The sequence below is a fragment of the Thalassophryne amazonica genome, chromosome 1 (assembly GCF_902500255.1).
Source record: "Thalassophryne amazonica chromosome 1, fThaAma1.1, whole genome shotgun sequence".
NCBI lineage: Eukaryota > Metazoa > Chordata > Actinopteri > Batrachoidiformes > Batrachoididae > Thalassophryne > Thalassophryne amazonica.
Genome location: NC_047103.1, coordinates 13,743,630 through 13,765,637, shown reverse-complemented (window position 1 = coordinate 13,765,637; position 22,008 = coordinate 13,743,630). Strand labels below are relative to the sequence as shown.

The window sequence follows — 22,008 nt, the reverse complement described above, 5'->3', positions numbered from 1 at the left end:
TGCACTTACTCATTTTGTAGTCTTGCTTCACAGGATGTGAGTCATGTGAAGAATGTTCAGGCTGGAATGTGTCCTGATAATTTGTCCAGTATTGAAAGTAAAATTATTACATCAGAGGCTTTCCAATGGACCGCACAAAACCACATTGTAGAATGTCAGTTGTGCCTGCACGGCAAAAATCTGCATTTAAATTGAGGGAGGAAAAATGACGACCTGCTGTTTTTACTGTTGTATAATTCCCTTTATTGCTGGTATTGCCAGATTCTTTAATTATGTGGCTAATGTTTTATTATAATGTGTGCCAGGTAGGGGGACCTGCTAAATCTCTACAGTGTCTGGAATTGTGAAAGTTTAAATGCACCACCAGTCATTTCTTGGTATTAATTTGACACACTTGAAAATAACTCTAGTCAATTTTAGTTCTGCAACGAAGTTCAATTTCCACATAAATGGGGGAAAAACACAAGAGTCACATTCTTAACTTGCCTGTTTATTTGTTCACTTAAAAATGATGTCTGTTCCTTTTATCAGTCCAGTCAAATGTGATTTGGAAATCAGCTGACACCTTGGAAACTATCAATCAGTAATTGTTCAAAAGTGCCCGTTACAAGTTCTCCTGAATCCAAAGTGAGTCTTTAAGTGATCTGTTTTTTCTGTGGCCAACAGGTCTAAGGTCTGACATGCCAGATTTACCGTCTTATAAGACAGTCGCATGCGAGAGGCGGAGTACACCCTGGACAGGCTGCCAGTCTATCGCAGGGTTGACGCGCACTCACTCACATCTTCTGTCATTTTAAAGTTACCGCTTCACATATCCTGCAAGTCTTTAGAGGTGGGACAATCCAAAACATGGGGAGAGCATGCAACAGAAAGCTACACCTATAAAAGACAACATGATCAGGCCCTCTGACGCAGCTAAGAGGTGCTGATGCAGGATTTTTCAGTATAATAGATTATTAAAGGAATGCACCTCTCTCATCATTCTCACTGAAGTTCTGATCAGATTCGGCTGTTCCACACAAATTGATACGTCTATGAGATGGTTCTCAATAATTGATTATTAATGGATTAGTAGGCTTTGTGTAAATGTTAAATGGACATATGATGCATTGTATACGAGGTCTATTAGAAAAGAAACCGACAGTTTTATAAAAAAAAAAAAAAACTATATGGATTTGAATCACGTGCGATTACACCAGACATGCTTGAACCCTCGTGCGCATGCGTGAGTTTTTTCACGCGTGTCGGTGACGTCATTCGCCTGTGGGCAGGCTTTGAGTGAGCACTGGTCCAGCCCTCTCGGCTGAAATCCTTTGTCTGAGACGCTGCTGGAGATGGCGCGTTTTGCTTTATCAAAAATTTTTCAGGGCCTATGGGATATCCGAGTGGACACTATTCGAGAAATTCTGCTGGTTTTCGGTGAAAAGTTTAACGGCTGATAAGAGATTGTGGAGTTTCTTTCGCTTTAAGAACAGCTCACAAAGCGGATCGGCGCGGTCGGAGGTGGCATCCGTCTGGCTGTTTCGAGCTGAAAACTTCCTAATTTAAGGCTCTGTTCATCCAGGACGTCGTCAGAGAACAGAGAAGTTTCAGAAGAAGTCGGCATGAGGAATTTATGCGGACATTCCACTGTTAAAGGAGATTTTGTAATGAAAGAACGTGCGGGCAAATTCACCGAGTCGGTTCCATGACGACGACGCAAATCCGTCTGCGCCGCAACAGGAAAAACACCTCCGTGTTGAAAACCATTTGTAAAATTCAGGCGGCTTTTGATGGCTTTCAACAAGTGAGTATCTGAGAAATTGTTTAACAGCTGGGCATGTTCCAACTTGTCCGTTAAGGTTTCCAACGGAAGTGTTTTTCCTGTTGCGACCCCCCGCGGTTGGGTCCGGTCCGACATGCGAATTTGCCCGCACGTTCTTTCATTACAAAATCTCCTTTAACAGTGGAATGTCCGCATAAACTCCTCATGCCGACTCCTTCTGAAACTTCTCTGTTCTCTGACGATGACCTGGGTGAACTGAGCCTGAAATGTGGACGTTTTCAGCTTGAAACAGCGAGACGACGCCGCCTCGGAGCGCAGATCGCCATCAGGAGCCGTGGGCCGTCCTTAAAGCGACACTTAGACTAAAATCTCTCATCAGCCGTTAAAATTTCTACCGAAAACCAGCTGAATTTATCGAATGGTGTCCACTCAGTTGTGCCTTACAGTTTTTGAAAAAATTTGATCAAACAAAGCAGCAGTCTCTGAGCCATTCCTAAACGATGAAAAAATCGACGAGCGGGTGGGCCACTCCTTACTCAAAGACTGCCCACAGGCGAATGACGTAACCGACAGGCGTGAAAAAACTCTCGCATACCCACGAGGGTTCAAGCATGTCTGATGTAATCACACGTGATTCAAATCCATATGGTTTTTGAAAAAATAATAAGGTCGGATACTTTTCTAACAGACCTCGTATAAGGCAGTAAACAATTTGGCATCTGTTTCTGTCTACTGAGGCCTGGCAGTGTTGAGTGTTTGCTTTCTTCTGTGAAAACTTGATCCAGAAGTTGGAATGACCTGTCACTGCATCGTGCGTGGGGGAGACAAAGGTTGAGTCATTGCACGCGATCAGTAAATACAGTTAGTAAACCTCTCACACAAACACTCCGTCTTGATGTCTCCATGTCACGCTGATGGACATGTAGCAGGTGGCTACTGGGTACATTTCACATTAACTGTAGCTAGTGATGCGTTGTATGGCAACACCTGCCGTATCCAGTTGAGGGGAGATGAACAGATGGGGCAAAGGGAGAAAAGGTAGTCTGAGGAGAGGAAGGCATGCACAGGTGCTCCACGTCACTGTATCCACCACACTACAGAACCATCTTTGGTCCTGTTTGGTAGTACTTAGAGCAGTTCATTGGTCCATCCCCAACTCCTAAAAGTAGCCATGAATCTGCTGTATCCCCTAGTTAATTTGACACAGTCATTCCAGGGATACCCATGGATTTCCCAAAGAGACATAGCACCAAAAACATTGATTTGTTGCCTCAAGTTGCTATTTATTGTCCAGATCTCACATCCACGCAGTAAGCCTGAAAGCACTAGGACCCGGTAGACTTTGACTTATATTTTTCTGCGGAGACATTGGATTTGCCACACGCTTCTGTCCACTAATTTCATGATGATCCTCTGTGGGTGTGTGTTTGTACGTTCTGGTTTGTGTGCAAGGCGATCCCACACGAGGTGCCCAGGTGTTTTGGGTGTACAGGCTGTCTCCTCCAGTCGTCATGTGTTGAAGTTGGACCTGTTCCAGAGGCTCAGGAAAAGAGCGGTGTGTGTGTGTGTATACATGCAACTAAATCACTACACACATGCCCCGTCAGTAGGAATTGTGGCAGAATGTGCAGAAAGATGACAGCTCATGGTGAAAAGTTGAGTAGAGAGGGAGAAGCAGGGGAAGTGGAGGAGGGAAGACAGGCAACAGGCATCTGTTTCTATGGTAACCACCACCTCGCCCACGGCAACAAAGTTCCAGCTCTACTGAAGCAGAAAGAGAGGGGATGAGGGTGGGGTGGTGGAGGTGGATGCATTAAACAGGTCTGGTGTTATGACAGGCCGATTAAACAAGAATTGACAGTACAAATGGATTAATTCACATTTTGCATTTTGAGATAAACATGTAATGTGCCTCTGCCTCGCTTTCCCCATCTCCTTTCTTTTCAAGTCTTCTTGCTCTCATGTCACAAAGCGACCCAGGATTTCGTACAGCTCTGTACTGCCCCCTGCTGACTTCCTCTTGCTTTCCACTCCTGGCATGAACCCACAGCAGAGGGCTTTGCCACTTTTTAAGGGCAAATCTAGAATACTGTATGTAGGTTTTGATTGAATTATAAACAAATCACATGCTTCCTTACGGTTCATAGATTATTTCAGAAATGTTGGGCTGATGGTTCAAACTGTGGAGGGGTTTTGTAAGTTCTTTCATTAATAGTTTTCCTAAATATCTCACTGGCAATATGTTGGTGTCACTGTGAAGTCAGAACTTCTTCCACCTTTGGAGATCAGAGGCCACTGGAGGGAGCAATACTCATCAGTCCATGACACTGGCGCAAAACAAAAGCATATGGTGGCTTTGGCCTCTGACAAGAATAAGTTATTCGACCTTTTAGTTTGATCTCCGAAAAAATTTGGAAACACTGCATTTTGTTTTAGCCATGGATTTGAGTAAACCTGGTCAAAACCAAAAGACCCATCGCTGTAATCTACAACATGTTTGTGTTCTACTTACTCCAAGGTCAAAGATGTAGGACGTATTTGCAGAAGGCATATGTCCAAAATTATGGAAGAATAAAACCTTCAACAGCATGTCCTGTGCACGTATTTGACGGGCTACGTTCTCCGACCCTGGGGTCGCATTTGTGGGAAACGTTGTTAGAATCAGTCTTTGATTCAGTGGGTAGACCCTGATTGGCTTCTGGCCCCTCAGAGAGCCAGTCATGATTCAGAAGGTGACTTATGTCTCGTTTCCATGGAGCAGTCCAGGTCAGCGTGGTACACAAGACTATTTTGTGCATTTCCACATCAGATTTATGGACAGGTACCAAAATAACTGACCTGTAAAGTCCCGCTTTTTTGGCACCCTGGAGTACCAAAATAATGGAATGGTAACAAAAAGGAGGCGCTAACTCACTGCCGTCCATTGATTGGCTCAGCAGCTAAAGCTACACATTTTGCATAACCACTTATTGAGCTTCATGATGATAATTTTAAAATGTAAACTTGAAAATTCACAGTTTGCCAAACGGCACATCCTAGATGTAAGCCTAGATTTGATCTGTTGAATGCTCCAGTATGAAGCTGTATGATGCAAAATTCAAAACACACACTATGCACAGTTTCTCCAGTCACAGCTACACAAGCCAACCGTCTTCAGGGTTGTCTTGGTGGCCTTCCTCACTCGTCTCCTTCTTACACTGTCCCTTAGTTTTTCAGAACTTTCTGGCCCACACAGATTTACCATAGAGTACTATACTGTTAGTATTTCTTCTTAATTGATGTAAATGAAGTCCAAGACATAATCCTGTGTCTTGGAAATGTTCATGTGTTCATCCCCTGACTTGTCTGAAGATTGGATGTAAAAGTGATGGTTTATGTTTTTATACTAAAGGGCGCACTTACTTACTCTTTTAATTCATGATGGAGAGATTTTTCATTATGAGCTTAAAGGGTATAATTTTAGAAATTTGAATACAAAAAGCCTGAATTTTAGTTTTGTGTTTTTGATGTCCTAAAAAATTCCAAAGATGGTAAAGCTCAAGGGATTCACAAACTTTCAAGAGGCACTGTATATTGCTTAGAGGTAATGCTTTGGGAATAAACTGGAAATCCCACTGTTTAATTCTGCTGTAACATTTTACAAAAAGCAGACTTTTTTTTTTTTTTTTTTTTGCTGTTTAGATCTAAAAATGCTTGTTCTCATTTTTCAAAAGTGTATTTCATTCCTTCTGCCACTCATCATTTGTTCATCACATAACCTTAAAGATTTTAAAGTGCTGTATTCCAGCAGCGTGATGGCTGAATGCGTTGATCCGGCACTTCATTAATCTAAATGAGGAACACTCGCAGTGGTAAATACAGTGTTTCGGCTAATTGCATTGCTAATAAAGAGCCTCTCAACCTCACATCTCCACAAGTGGACAGTGAAGAATTATCAAAGAAATTCAAGCTGCTCAGGAAAGGTGAAAATATTAATGCACTAAGAATCAGTGTGCAGTTATTTAGTGCCAGGTTGTGGAAATGGAAGTAGACGTGTTGTGTGGTGTATTCATTGTTGTTAATTAGCTGTGACTTAAAACAAAAAGATGTGTATGGATTATTTAAAAAAAAAATGTGCAGGAGTAAGTGGCAGATGTTCCAGTCATTAAGTGAAAGTGTTCTAGCACAGAAGTTCTCAATCTGGTCCTCAAGGACCCCTAAACCTGCACATTTTCCATCTCTCCCTGCTCTGTCACAAGCTGATTTGCAAATCAGCTTGGGGTTTAGGGGTCCTTGAGGACTGCATTGAGAACCCTGTTCTAGTGAATATGGCCACACATACATCTTTACAGAATCAAAAGTTGCCTTAATTTTCCACTTTTAACAAAGAACTGCCTCTCCAGACATTTCTAAAGCCAGAATGAAGGACTGTGTTATCACTTGACTCGTTGTCAGACACTGAAAGCCCCCACCTTTTCACAAAGTGACCAGCCTTCCAAACATTTCCTGGCCAAATTTAAGACACTTCTGGAAAGCGTCAGCAAACAGTCCCTATGAATCAAAGTTGAAATGGCTCCAGGTAACTCCAGTTCAACATGAATTCATTAGATTGTTTAGTGAAACCCTTCCAAATTCAGAGGACGTCCAGACACCAACAGGATTCTCCCTACAGATAACAGCTCAATAAACCTAGAATCCCAACTAGCCAGGTGACAAACGATCAAAGGTCTTAAAACAACCAACACTGGGATGGAACCACAGTGCCAACTGGAGGAAGGGCACAGACCCTTCGATACGCAAATACACGTTCTTTTAGCAAAAGAGAAATTGTCATTTGTTTTCCTGTTGTTATAGTTAACCAAAGACAAAATTTAGATTCCAGTTTAATCTTACACATTTCTTTCATGTGACGTTATGAGTATTCCTTTTATAATTCTTCATGCATGTTTAAATGTTATTTGTTGAATTATTAATGAATTGTCATGGTGAAAACAGTGTTTCTGTTGATCACGTCCCTGCTTCTAGGATGGTTTACAAAGTGACTCAGCTTAAATTTTGTTATCCAAGGAAGAAAGAAGGTATATGTCATTCACTGTATCTGATGTGTTTTTCAAATAACTTTCTTTTGGGGAGAAACTGATGCCAAGTGGGTGGGGCTTATGACCATTTGTGTAGCCTGTTTAAACTGACCTTGGAAGAAAGAAACTTGCTGTTTCATTCTCTTCCAAACTCCGCTCTTCTGCTCTCTTTGGCACTCTCTTCGAGAATCTCTAAGTCCTTAGTCTTAGCTCGTAGCTTTTGTTTCATTGTTTCTTTTTGTTCTGTAGCTTTCATTGATGCACCAATTTTTAATAACTTTTAAGGCATGACTCAAGTCCTTTGCATTTTGAAGACTACTACTGAGCTGGGTTTTTCAGATTAATAGCAAATTTGTGAGTCTCCAAATTTATTTTCCACTACATGCCAAAAGTGTTTTTGTTATCTTTAATTTTTCGCCAGCTTTCTTTGCAAAGCTGTGAAGTTTTTCTAAATTTTTGCAAAGACTTAAAATTGATCTTCACCAAGTTTTGGAAGCTGCCAACTTGATGGCAAATGCCAAAACCTTTATCCTATTGTTTGGCCCTGCTGGAAAAATGAGCCTGATATACGCCTGTAGTCATCTGGGAGACCCGGTGGGTTTATCACAATATAGGTCAATTAAGGAAAGGCCAGCAAACGGCCCATCAGGAAACCGGACCGAACCTTTCCGCCATACCTGATCCAAAGGACCCAGACAAAGGAGACTTTAACGGTTCTGATTGTCTTTGCTGTCAGTGATGCAAAGTGGCTTTCATTGGTTAATTTTCTTAATAACAATAATTTGTGAAACCAAAAATTCACCTCTAAATTCCAACCAGGTTTATTCTTCATAATTTCTATATTTAGTGCCTTCTTTTTCCTTGTTTTTCATGTGTCTACATACCATCTCAGTAATAAAACTATGAATCATTACTCATATTACCAAAATCTGTCACATTTGTTTGTACATATGGAAAGAAATCTGTCAGTATTATGCCAGTTGTTTGTCTTGTGTCCAGGTGAAGACTGATGTTTAAACAATCACATCTAGAACTTATGACTTTCAGATCAAAGACTGATTAATATCGATCATGACAGTTTTTCCTGTGCTTGTAAGAAGGTGATGCCTCTTTCGAGCTATTAAATAAAATTTTAGATTTAAGTAAATAATATCTTAACTTATATCCACTACAGCTTTTAAGAGGTTGTTCCCGCCGAGGTTGGCATTTGTGTCAGACTTTGATCTTTTCGGTATATTTGGGCTTTTAACTACTCCTTGCTATGTGTTTGTTGCTGTTGTTAATGTCTTTGAACGGAGTTCTGAAGGTGTTGCTGTGACTGTACCGTGCCAGAGGGGGACTACGCCGTTAAATTAGACGCTGCTCGTTCGTCATCTCAAGGTCGATACTTAGCTCAGGTTTCCTCCTCCTCCTCAGCCTCCTTCCCTTCTTAATGTCTGAGTGAGCACTCGCCTCCATCCTCTGTTATTATATCAGTTTTTCCGCTCCCTGTGACCTGCTCCGACCGCCCTGCTTTTCCACACTTCTTTCATTTCACCTTTTCCTTTTTCTCACATGCTTTCCTTTGTCCAGCTTCTCCTCTGTAGCTCTTCTCATGATGTAGCTCCAGGAGGGGAACTTTACTCTCCTCATGTCCATTAAAGCTATGGTGTGGGTGATTTTAGGGTGTTCATTGGCAGAACTAGAATATTATCATTCATAGCCATCTGGTAATTACTATAACAATGAATGGATGCTTTTAGAAAATACGAGGTCTATTAGAAAAGAAACCGCCTGTGGGCAGGCTTTGAGTGAGCACTGGTCCACCCCCCCTCGTCGGAATTCCTTTGTCTGACTTCTTCCTGAGAGACTGGCGCTTTGCTTGATCAAAATTTTTTCAGAAACTGTAAGGCACATCCAAGTGGACACCAATCGAGAAATTCAGACGGTTTTCTGTGAAAATTTTAACGGCTGATGAGAGATTATGGAGTGTAACTGTTGCTTTAAGGACGGCCCACGGTGCCGGACGGTGCGCCGCGCCCCGAGCTGCCGTTGTCAGCCTGTTTCGAGCTGAAAACTTCCAAATTTAAGCCTCTGTTGACCCAGGACGTCGTGAGAGAACAGAAGTTTCAGAAGAGGTCGGGATCAGCAGTTTATCCGGACATTCCACTGTTAAAGGAGATTTTGTAATGAAAGACGTGCGGACAGATTTGCGCATCGGCACCCAGCCGCTCATGGCGCCGTGCCACAGCAAAACACCTCCGTTGGAAGCATTACAGGACAAGTTTGAACATGCCCAGCTGTTAAACAATTTCTGGGATACTCACTCGACTGAAAGCCATCGAAAACCGCCTGAATCTTACGAATGGTTATCAACACGGAGGTCTTTTGCTGTGGCGCTGCGCCATGAGCGGCTGGGTGCCGACACGCGAATCCGTCCGCACGTCTTTCATTACAAAATCTCCTTTAACAGTGGAATGTCCGGATAAACTGCTGATCCCGACCTCTTCTGAAACTTCTCTGTTCTCTCACGACGTCCTGGGTCAACAGAGGCTTAAATTTGGAAGTTGTCAGCTCAAAACAGGCTGACGATGGCGGCTCTGGGTGCGGCGCGCCGTCCGGCGCCGTGGGTTGTCCTTAAAGCAATAGTAACACTCCTTAATCTCTCATCAGCTGTTAAAATTTTCACCGAAAACCGTCTGCATTTCTCGAATGGTGTCCACTTGGATGTGCCTTACAGTTCCTGAAAAAAATTTTGGTCAGACAAAGGAATTCCGACGAGGGGGTGGACCAGTGCTCACTCAAAGCCTGCCCACAGGCGAATAACGCAACCGACAGGCGTGGAAAAAACTCAGGCATGCGCACGAGGGTTCAAGCTTGTCTGACGCAATCACAGGTGATTCAAACCCATATAGTTTTTGAAAAAATAAACAGGTCGGTTTCTTTTCTAATAGACCTCGTATCATCAGAAGAAGTTTATTGCCATTGCCAATGAACAGGATTCACAGACTAGGAATTTGCTTTGATATAATGGTGCAACATTAAACAGAGAGCAATATAAAATGCTAAGGTAAAATATACAATATGTGCCAATATAAGATAAAAAATGACATATGAAATATGAAAGGCTGTGTGTAACAGAAAAACAGAAAGAAAGAGGAACAGAAAAAACAGTGCAGTGGGAGGAGTGCAATTAAAACCAAAGTACATTGTCTAAAGTGACCCGTGATAAAATGATAAAGTGACAGAGTTAAGGTTAAGGTGACTGAGTTATGAGGAGTTCATGAGTCTAACGGCAGAGGGGAAGAAACTGTTCTTATGGCGGGAGGTTCTGGTCCGGATGGAACGTAGCCTCCTGCCCGAGGGGAGTGGTTTGAATAGACTGTGCGCAGGGTGAGAAGGGTCAGCTGTGATCCGACTTGCTCGGCCCAGAGTCCTGGAGATGTGCAGATCGTGGAGAGATGGAAGGCTACAGCTGATCACCTTCTCAGCAGAGGCCACAATGCGCTGCAGTCTGTGTATGTCCCTGGCTGTGGTGCCGGCGTACCACACTGTGATGGAGGAGCAGAGGATGGACTCGATGATGGCCGTGTAGAACTGCACCATCAGCTGGACAGGCGGCTTGGCCTTCTTCAGCTGCCGCAGGAAGTACATTCTCTGCTGGTCCTTCTTGATGAGGGAGCTGATGGTTGACTCCCACTTGAGGTCCTGGGTGATGGTGGTGCCAAGGAAGCGGTGACAGTCCACAGTGGTGATGGGGCTGTTGGTGAGGGTGAGGGAGGGGGGGGGGCTGTGGCTTTCCTGAAGTCCACGATCATCTCTACTGTTTTCTGGGCGTTGAGCTCCAAGTTGTTGCTGCTACACCAGGTCACCAGCCGGTCCACCTCCCTCCTGTAGGCAGACTCATCCCCATCCGAAATGAGTCCGATGAGGGTGGTGTTATCCGCAAACTTGATGAGCTTTACGGAGTCATGGCTGGAGGTGCAGCAGTTAGTGTAGAGGGAGAAGAGCAGAGGGGAAAGGACACAGCCCTGTGGAGATCCTGTGCTGAGAGCCCGAGTGTTCAAGACATTTTTTCCCAGCCTCACATGCTGACTCCGGTTCGTCAGGAAGTCTGTGATCCACCTGCAGGTGGAGTCGGGCACGGGGAGCAGAGAAAGCTTGTCCTGGAGCAAAGCCGGAAGGATGGTGTTGAATGCAGAACTGAAGTCCACAAACAGGATCCTAGCGTAGGTTCCTGGGGAGTCCAGGTGCTGCAGGATGGAGTGCAGGGCCAGGTTTATGGCGTCGTCTACAGACCTGTTGGCTCTGTAGGCAAACTGCAGGGGGTCCAGGAGGGGGTCGGTGATGAACTTCAGGTGGGATAAAACCAGGCGTTCGAAGGTCTTCATGACTACAGACGTGACAGCCACAAGCCTGTAGTCATTAAGTCCAGTGATGCGTGGTTTCTTGGGGACTGGAACTATAATGGAGGACTTGAAGCAGACTGGAACATGGCATGACTCCAGGGAGGTGTTGAAGATCCCCGTGAAGACTGGGGCCAGCTCATCAGCACAGTGTCTCAGGGTGGCAGGAGAGACACAGTCTGGGCCCGGGGCCTTACGTGGATTCAGCCTTTTGAAGTGTCTTCTCACATCCTCCTCTTGGACGGAGAGGGCAACGGGGGGAGGGGGGAGGGCAGCGGTGAGAGGGGGGAGGTCCATGGTGTTTGAATATCCAGTTGTGTGGGGGGTGGGGGGGTGTGAGTCCTTGTCTTCAAAGCGTGAATAGAAGACGTTCAGGTCGTTGGCCAGCTTCAGGTCGTCAATAGAACGAGGTGCTTTGGGCTTGTAGTTGGTGATCTCTTTCAACCTCCTCCACACAGAGGCTGAGTTGTTGGCAGAGAACCTTTGCTGCAGACGTGAACTGTACATGGATTTAGCCTTTGCCACCTCCTTGCTAAATCTGTACTTTGCACCTCTATAGCTGTCTCTATCTCCTTCTCTGAAAGCCACCTCTTTCTGCTGACAGAGCTGCCGGAGTTTAGGTGTGAACCAGGGCTTGTCATTGCTATATCTCACCCTGGTGCGCTGTGGGATGATGCTGTCTTCACAGAAATGAATATATGATGTCACAGTGTCCGTGTAGTCATCTAGACTGTCTGTTGAAGCCTCAAACATATCCCAATCCGTAGTGCCCAAGCACGCGTGTAGCTCCTCCACAGCTTCATTGCTCCACACTTTAGATGTCCTCACAACAGGTTTAGAGAGTTTTAGTCTCTGTCTGTATGCGGGGATCAAGTGGACCATCACGTGATCTGAGAGTCCCAAAGCTGCACGGGCCACCGCGTGGTACGCACCACTCACTGTCGTGTAACAATGATCTAACGTGCTCCCATCTCTGGTCGGGCATTTAACAAACTGTATTTTGGTCATTTCTGACTGAGATTCCCTTTGTTAAAATCAGAGAATTATAACGAGAGTCCGGAAAGTCTCTCTCCATGCTCATAATCTGATCCGCGAGCGCGCGCTTGGCCTCGTGCACGTCCGCGCTTGGTGGAATATACACAGAGCAAAGTATGAAAGAGTTAAACTCACGTGGAGAGTAGAACAGTCTGCAGTTTATGAGGAGATATTCCAGAGAGGGACAGCAGTGTTGGGAGATCAGTCACATCGGAGCACCAGGCGTTGTTGATATAGAAGCAGAGTCCTCCCCCTCTAGTTTTTCCACCAGAGAGTGCTCGGTCTCTGTCAGCGCGGAGGAGTTGGAATCCCTCTATTTGGAGTGCGCAGTCCAGTGTCTGTGCATTTAACCACGTCTCCGTGAAGGACAGTACACAAGATGAGGAGAAATCTCTATTCTTCTTCATCAGCAGTGCCAGCTCATCCATCTTGTTGTGGAGTGAGCGGACGTTGGAGAGAAATATCCCAGGTAGGGGCATGCGCGTGCCCCTTCGTCTGAGGCGCACGAGAGCTCTAGCTCGTTTTCCTCTCCGCCTGCGTCTCACTCTTTTGGCCAAAAAGTGAACCAGTTCAGCTGCAGGCACTAAAAAAACTGGCGTAATGTCCGTGGGTGTTGATGATCTGAAGTTTAAAAGCTCCTCGCGGGTGTAGGAGCACGATGACACTCGATTTACACACAAAAACAGACAAAACAGGGAGCACCAGAATACCATGGCGCCTTCACATGGCGCTATCTTGGATAGGATCATTCCACAGAGACAGCTCTCACTAAAGTGGTGACTGATCTTCTGCTTACATTGGATTCGGACACCACTACGGTTCTGTTGCTGTTAGATCTCAGTGCTGCATTTGATACAGTGGATCATCATATTCTGCTTGATAGGCTGGAAAATCATTTTGGGATTACTGGGAGTGCCCTTGCATGGCTGACGTCATACTTGACCAGTCGTTCTCACTGTGTTTTGTACAGTAACACTACTTCTAACCTTAGTGACCTGAAATTTGGGGTTCCACGGGGATCTGTCTTAGGCCCCCTGCTTTTCTCCCTTTATATAGCACCCCTTGGGCACACATTGCGGCGTTTTGGGATTACCTTTCACTGCTATGCAGATGATACTCAGTTATACATGCCAATAACTGCTGGTAATCTGATTCACATAAAATCCTTAGAAGATTGCCTTGCAGCAGTGAGAAGTTGGATGTCTAGAAACTTCCTACTTTTAAACTCTGATAAGACTGAAATGATGGTTCTTGGTCCAGTGAGACATCGCATCAATTTGACCAGTTAACGCTCAGCCTCGGCTCGTGTGTCATACATCACACTGACAAAGTGAGGAACCATTGGGGTAATTTTTAATCCTTCGTTGTCCTTTGGCCTCCACATTAGAAATATTACTAGGACTGCTTTCTTCCACCTGCGAAATATAGCGAAGATTCGTCCCATCCTGTTTATGGCTGATGCTGAGACCCTGATCCATGCATTTATCTCTTCTAGATTGGACTACTGCAATGTTCAATTTTCTGGTTTACCGCAGTCTAGCATTAGGGGTCTCAAATTGGTTCAAAATGCTGCAGCCAGACGTTTGACACGAAGCAGAAAGTTCAACCACATTACACCCATTTTGGCATCCCTTTACTGGCTTCCTGTCCCAGTGAGATCAGATTTTAAGGTTCTGCTACTAACCTATAAAATTATTCATGGACTGGCACCCTCCTACCTAGATGACCTAATTAAACCTTACGTACCGGCCCGGGCTTTACGTTCTCAGGGTGCAGGACTACTTTGTGTCCCTAAGGTGAATAAGAAGTCTGCGGGTCACAGAGCTTTCTCTTATTGTGCCCCTGTTCTGTGGAATGATCTCCCTGCGTCAATAAAACAGTCAGATTCTGTGGAGACTTTCAAGTCCAGGCTTAAGATGCGCTTATTTTCCCTTTCATATGGCTAGCATACTGGTACAGTTTTATTTTATGCTTTTTACTCTTTTAATTCATTTTATTAGTAATTGGAACGGGCCGCGGCCACGTGAAGTTTAGGGCTAGTGGCCTGCAATCACCTTAGTATTTCTCCGTTTTTCTTGTTGTTTAATGCTGACAAGTTATACAGTATTCCAAATCAATTCAAATCAAATCAATTTTATTTATATAGTGCCAAATCACAACAAACAGTTGCCCCAAGGCGCTTTATATTGTAAGGCAAGGTCATACAATAATTACGGTCAAAACGACCCCCTGTGAGCAAGCACTTGGCGACAGTGGGAAGGAAAAACTCCCTTTTAACAGGAAGAAACCTCCAGCAGAACCAGGCTCAGGGAGGGGCAGTCTTCTGCTGAGACTGGTTGGGGCTCAGGGAGAGAACCAGGAAAAAGACATGCTGTGGAGGGGAGCAGAGATCAATCACTAATGATTAAATGCAGAGTGGTGCATACAGAGCAAAAAGAGAAAGAAACACTCAGTACATCATGGGAACCCCCCCCCAGCAGTCTAAGTCTATAGCAGCATAACTAAGGGATGGTTCAGGGTCACCTGATCCAGCCCTAACTATAAGCTTTAGCAAAAAGGAAAGTTTTAAGCCTAATCTTAAAAGTAGAGAGGGTGTCTGTCTCCCTGATCTGAATTGGGAGCTGGTTCCACAGGAGAGGAGCCTGAAAGCTGAAGGCTCTGCCTCCCATTCTACTCTTACAAACCCTAGGAACTACAAGTAAGCCTGCAGTCTGAGAGCGAAGCGCTCTATTGGGGTGATATGGTACTATGAGGTCCCTAAGATAAGATGGGACCTGATTATTCAAAACCTTATAAGTAAGAAGAAGAGTTTTAAATTCTATTCTAGAATTAACAGGAAGCCAATGAAGAGAGGCCAATATGGGTGAGATATGCTCTCTCCTTCTAGTCCCTGTCAGTACTGTACCTGCAGCATTTTGAATTAACTGAAGGCTTTTCAGGGAACTTTTAGGACAACCTGATAATAATGAATTACAATAGTCCAGCCTAGAGGAAATAAATGCATGAATTAGTTTTTCAGCATCACTCTGAGACAAGACCTTTCTAATTTTAGAGATATTGTGCAAATGCAAAAAAGCAGTCCTACATATTTGTTTAATATGCGCATTGAATGACATAGGTCAGGGTAATGCCATCCAGAGTAAGGATCTGGTTAGACACCATGTTTCTAAGATTTGTGGGGCCAAGTACAATAACTTCAGTTTTATCTGAGTTTAAAAGCAGGAAATTAGAGGTCATCCATGTCTTTATGTCTGTAAGACAATCCTGCAGTTTAGCTAATTGGTGTGTGTCCTCTGGCTTCATGGATAGATAAAGCTGGGTATCATCTGCGTAACAATGAAAATTTAAGCAATGTTGTCTAATAATACTGCCTAAGGGAAACATGTATAAAGTGAATAAAATTGGTCCTAGCACAGAACTTTGTGGAACTCCATAATTAACCTTAGTCTGTGAAGAAGATTCCCCATTTACATGAACAAATTGTAATCTATTAGATAAATATGATTCAAACCACCGCAGCGCAGTGCCTTTAATACCTATGGCATGCTCTAATCTCTGTAATAAAATTTTATGGTCAACAGTATCAAAAGCAGCACTGAGGTCTAACAGAACAAGCACAGAGATGAGTCCACTGTCTGAGGCCATAAGATCATTTGTAACCTTCACTAATGCTGTTTCTGTACTATGATGAATTCTAAAACCTGACTGAAACTCTTCAAATAGACCATTCCTCTGCAGATGATCAGTTAGCTGTTTTACAACTACCCTTTCAAGAATTTTTGAGAGGGTATTTTATTTCTTGTCTTTCTGATGCCTGATTCTGTTTTTTCTCTCTGTTTAAGGTGCAGCTCCATCCAGAGATGGGAGCTGTGTTCATGTTGGCGATCCTCCTGTCCTGTGCGCCAGTTGCATTTCTTGTATATTCGTCCGTGAATTGTTCTGTGAATTCTGTAATTTATGTTTTTTAGCATGGCCCAAGCAGAGGGTCACCCCTTCGAGTCTGGTCTGCTTGAGGTTTCTTCCTCAGAGGGAGTTTTTCCTTACCACTGTTGCTTTGGGGGTTGGTAAGGTTAGACCTTACCTGTGTGAAGCGCTTTGAGGCAACTCTGTTGTGATTTGGCGCTATATAAATGAAAATAAGTTGAAGTTGATGCAGTAGCCTAAAAGGGACATACTTCCTCATCTTTAACACTTTGCACTGCAGTCAGAACACTGAAGGGGTAAAAAGGGATTCAGTGGTTGGACGTTCAGAGCAAGTTTGATAACTCTAATTTTTGTGAAATAGAGTATCAGACGTATTGCTTACTATGAAAGAAGGCAAGGGAGCATGAATCCCCGTCCACAAAGAAACAAAAACGTGATAGGAGACAAGATCGTGACCAGTTACAGCCTAATGCAGTCTGCAGCCTCACCACTAGATGTGACTAATTACACGCTGCAGCTTTAAGTCAGTGATTGTCAACATCCCTCCATTGAGTGTAGTTTCTTTGTAACCACCAACTCCACCAAGTGAATTCACTGAGTAACAGCAGATGTGCAGCACTTTTCTAAAAAATGATAGTGATGGCTCCGTTGCCCTCACTGTTAACTGTCCAATGACGTCATCTAGTGTCTTTGTTAGTTAACAGACCTGATGTGTATTTTTTTTATTATTATTATAATATATAATATGTACATTTTCAGAACCGATAGACACACGGGCCTTCACAGGTTGATTTATCCTGGTTAGCCATAAGTCCAGTTTTAACTAATAGAACAGAGCGCTGAACTCCCTTGTTTCAGAAAAAATGTCCGTGAGTGGGTGAGCAGTGGTCTGTGGTTGTCCTTGTAGGCTCAACCTAGGCTGTGTGGAAACTCCAGCAGGTGGCAGACCCCTCATCCCGCACAGCTCATCTCAGTAACAGTCATCTGTGTTTAAAACAGGCTAAACTCCGTCGTTTACAGGGCAATCATCTAAGTGAGGAGTAAAATATAATTACCAATTCCCGAACAGTATCGATTGGAATATTTGGTCTTTTTAATCAATTTCCAGGTCATTTCCACGACTGAGAAAACTACTTTCCAAAATGTGCGGGAAGTCTTCTGATGTAATTCAGCTATTTAAATGATACTTTTGAATAATTTAGTTGCACACACAGTAACAGCAGATTTTTCTCTGTCTCTGTCTGTCTCTCTGTCTCTGTCTCTGTCTCTCTCTCTCTCTCTCTCTCTCTCTCTCTCTCTCTCTCTCTCTCGCTCTCTCTCGTTTCTCCACTTTTCAGTCCACCAAAAGTCCCAGTGATTGTGTCTGGAGTGGTCACAAAGGTAAGAGATGCACGCTCACACTCCACTCGTGTTTAAAATTGTTGTATTATGTCTGTGGGAGTTGCCATTTTTCTGTTTTTGTCTGTTCTTCTGGGAGCACTAAAGATGTGCTACAGAGATAAACCAAGAGAAACGAAGGCAAAATACACGGCAGAATGCCGTAAGTCCACAAACATAAGCTGTAACAGTATTCACTTCTTCTAAAACCTCTGACGTTTTCATATTTGATCATTTTAACTCATTCAAATATTCAGGCGTCTGTATTAGTTTATCTGTTTTTAACTCAATGCTTTTATCAAAGTGATGATGGCACTCTGATCTGCATTGAGTAAAAATATAAACCCCCAAAAGTGTTGAATAAGTACGGGACCTCCTTTAAAATAACTGGTTTATACCACTTTTAGACTCAGCTGGCTTAAAAAGTTGCTAGTAAGACTTAGATAATGTGTTACACCAGTTATTAGTATGATAAAGGCACCATATTTTGCACAGACAAAAAAAAAGATATCAGGTAACTTTTTTTTTTTTTTTTTTTTTTAAGAATTGGGACCCTGAAATTGGTCTAAATTTAATCAACATGGAAATATTGACAAACTTTTGGCTTTTTTGTTGCAGAGCGTTACTCCGTTATAGCCCGGGTCTGCTTTAATTAGCCTGCAGGCTTTGACACTTAAGAAGGTTTTTGTTGCTGCTGTTAGATCACTGTGAACATGTGCACTTTGGTGGAAAGTGTCCTTGAGCACCTGGATTGCTCTCTTCCCCCTCCGTGTGCACGTCTGGCCCGGCAGATTGTTTGCTGAAGATTGGGGCGATATCTGTAAGAGGTGGCAGACGTCCCATTTATCCCCGGATCCTCCTCCAGACTTTCTATTCGCCTCCTATCTGTGCCATCACATCCAGAGGCAAACGCTGCACAAAGCTTCTGAAAAGTCCTTTAGCCGCTGAAATGAAACACTTCAGTGGGAGCACAGGCCTTTGTGTCAGCTTTAATTAAAAATAAGACGTTTTCTTGCACTTGGCTCTTTAATGGTAGAATGTTTCTTGTTTAAAAAAAAAAAAAGACTTTACAGCACATCCAAAAGTTGGAGTGTCCTTTAGACACTCTCTTCCACATGTTCTTCATTGGTTTATTTGTTCAGATCGTGATCTTTTGATAGTCACATCATCCCAGAAATGCCAAAAGTTTTATTTTACAGGCTGCACCCTCAGAAACACTTCTGCTTTAATACCGCACGCCAATGTGACCTACGAGCGGGGGCACGTGTCACACTTTTTGCTTTGCTCTCGTTTGAAGTATCGTAACTTCAGAGAGCCCAAACCTCATGCTGAGCTAATAATCACTAGCCGCAAGTCGAACCTGAAGAGTTTGAGCAAAGTATGTGAACCCTCCAGCAGCTCTGTTGGTACATTTTGTCCCTGCTGTCTAACTTCTGTTGACTTATTGTGTTTAGGGAGACAAGGACTTCACCCCTGCCGCAGCCCAAGTGGCCCACCAGAAGCCTCAACCTGGTGTCCCCAAGCTGCCTCCTCACTGCAACATCAACCAGCAAATCCACCAGCCACGGAAGTGAGCTACAGCAGCTTCACGATCTCCACCATCCTGCCTTTCAACCCTCCCAATGGAACACGTAAGATGAAGACATTTCCCCCTCCAGGTGCAGATCTCATCGGAATAATCTCATTCATATGAATAATTGACAGCTGAAGCCGTTTCAGAAGCTACGCTATTACACATGTTGCTTTCTTTGGCAGTTCTGTAAGGTTGTGCAGTTGGGTTGAGGTTTTTTAAAATGACTGTTCCTTAGATTCTCTGGCAAAGGAACTGTAAATCATATACTGACCAAAAATAAGAATCGCTACAAACAGCCAGTCACTATTATTGGCCAACCAATGGCATTGAAGTAACTACCTGAAGCACGAGAAAGCAAAGGAACTGGTCATAAAGTAGACACCGCTTTAACATAGCCAGAGCACACAAAACGCTAGATATGAAACTGTTATCCAATGTCAGAAATCCCCATAGAACCAGGAAAAAGTAAAACCTGACATCGTTAATTAAAGACTAGTTTGCTTATTGTGTGTCTTTCTGAAACCCAACAGCAAGTTTCAGGGTTATTTCTCCAATTGTAAGTATGCAACAGATTAAAATGAACTCATGACAAGCTAGCTATCGTAAACAAAAGCTACTTTTACCCCACAGTCACATTAGCTACAAATGACTGCGAAAAGCGGTTTGGCTTTGTCGCTTGAGGGGCATTCCCGGGGAGTCTGGGCTCTCTGTAAGATGTCTTGTAAAATCACAAAAAAGGGTGTTTTTTTGATATACAAGTGTTTATTGCTGCACTAATTTTTACAAAATGTGAGACGTTTTTTAGATTTATGCTGAAATTAGCTGTTTCAGGTTGTTTTCTGCCATCTTGGTTTATTTTGTTTGAGCGGGCAGCGGGGTGATGTCATACTGTCTTTTTTCCTCTGATTGGCAGTCACCATGTCACTTTGCTCAGTATTGCATAACATAGACTTCTGGTCTATTTCATTGGTCTGTGGCTCCACCTACCCCGTGGTTCGAGCAACCACCGTCTCTTGCTGCTTCAAAACGCCCACTCTGAAAATGAACAGCAAGTCACCGCTTTGCCTCTGTAGCTTGCTGTCGTTCGTTGCCATTGTGACTGTAGGGTTAGTTTAAAAAAACAAAAAGGTTTTGGCTTTAGTACACTTTATACATTTATCTAACCAGCCAGAAATGAAAGCTTTCTATGTCATTGTGCCGACCCAGTGCATTTGACTATTGACTTGATAAAAGAAAGTGCTACGTTAGCATTACCATTTGCAGTTATACTTGACTGCAGTTGATGCTAACCTCCTCCCAAACAATAAACCTGAGCACTAGTTGGCATTAAACACTAACAGTCTGTGTTATCTGCACTTAGCATTAGCGTGTGCAGTCAAACTAAGTTCAGATGGTGTTTTCTGCAGCTGGAACGCTGGTAATTCCCAGAGTACTTTAAGCCATTTTCTAAAATTTCTGCACATGCTTCAATGTATGCCATCTTTCATTCGCCTCCCAATAAACAAGGGGTTTCTACTTCTTTTTAACTGCGTCACTGAAGGCAGAGCAGGTCTGTGAATTGACTCCATGTGGTTGAAGCGTCCACAATATCTTGACACAGACTTGGAGAGACTTTACACTCAGGTCATCCCACTAAGACTTTGAACAGGTTTGACATTTTCCTTGTAATTGCGGTCACCAGGAGGCTGAGTCTCTGCAACGTATTGCATGTGATAACGCCACAAGGACTTGATGGATGGTGACGAAGCTTACTGCTGTAGATTATGCCTTTCTGAAGTCTTTGCGCAGGTTTGAGTTTGAACTTGGTGACGCTTGTTAGGTTCAGTATTACCGTTGTTCTTGAAGCGAAAATCTACTCGGACCAAATGTTCTGTACTGTGAAACATCAGCATGTCTGCTTTGTGTTTGTGGCAGCGTTACGTTGCGATCAAAGTAGTTCAAAAGGGAAAAACACCATCAGGAATCTTAACAAATCCCTGAAGATGATGTCCAATGAAGACGAGGAGCACGACACAAACTGAACTGTGTTTTCTTCTTAATATTTTCGCTGTGTGTTTTTGTTTGTGCAAATTAAGTGTATATTATTTGGTTTACTTTTGCTATAGACAGCTGTTGTTTGAGCTTAGCAGGAATAGCAACCCTTCCAATACATTTCACAAACACTGAACATGATCAGTGCCACCTCTTTTTTTTTTTTTTCTTTGCCCCGCCTCCTGATGCTGAATCTTATTTGTTCCAACACTAATGTTCAGGTTTCCAGCAAAGAAACATATTTTGCCAAGAAGGAGTAATTTCCTGTTATTTTAATTGTGTTTAAAAGCAAAGTTTTATTTGTACTCTATTTTTGAGCAAACCGTTGGAATTGTACCAGTTGTTAGTCTGAGTGGACTTTGGGTATCAGGTGTGGTCTTAAATAAATAAAGAGAGATTATCTTCAAACGTCTGTTTTTAAATGATTATGACCGATTTTCAGACTTGTTTGTGGAAGTTGGACGACTTCAGAGTTTTGCTCAGTACGAGTGCTGAGAAAAGATGAGAAAAATGACTCAGCTCTGAAATATTTCCTCTTATGTGAAATTAAGCCACAAAACTGGATGGATCTGCCTAATCCAGGTGGAATCTGGAGTCCTGATAGTGCAGCAGCTAAGAGAATATTTAGAGCAAAATCCTGCAAATTGTGATATCATATTCAGCACAAATACTCCTTAGACGTTACTCTTTTGAAAAAACTGTCTGGCCACTTGAATTTTCAATACGAGGTCAGGTAGGGGTCAATTGAAGAATAACAAAGGGTTCAAAATTAAAAATGCGCCAATCGAAAACTACACTACCTTATTTGTCTGATCATAATGATTCCAAAAAGGTGTAGTTTGAACTATTGTTAGATTGTAA

General features: G+C 43.2%; 1 protein-coding gene across 1 annotated transcript in view; it reads left to right on the top strand.

Moving 5' to 3' along the window:
* dap (death-associated protein) overlaps nt 1–21,555 on the top strand; it is a 42,584-nt gene extending 21,029 nt beyond the window's left edge. Inside the window, exons 3-4 of the mRNA XM_034165294.1 lie at nt 17,504–17,546; nt 18,998–21,555. Coding sequence (XP_034021185.1) covers nt 17,504–17,546; nt 18,998–19,117 — 163 coding nt within the window. The 3' untranslated portion in view covers nt 19,118–21,555. The remainder of the gene's footprint in view (nt 1–17,503; nt 17,547–18,997) is intronic.
* The last annotated feature ends 453 nt before the right edge of the window (nt 21,556–22,008 follow it).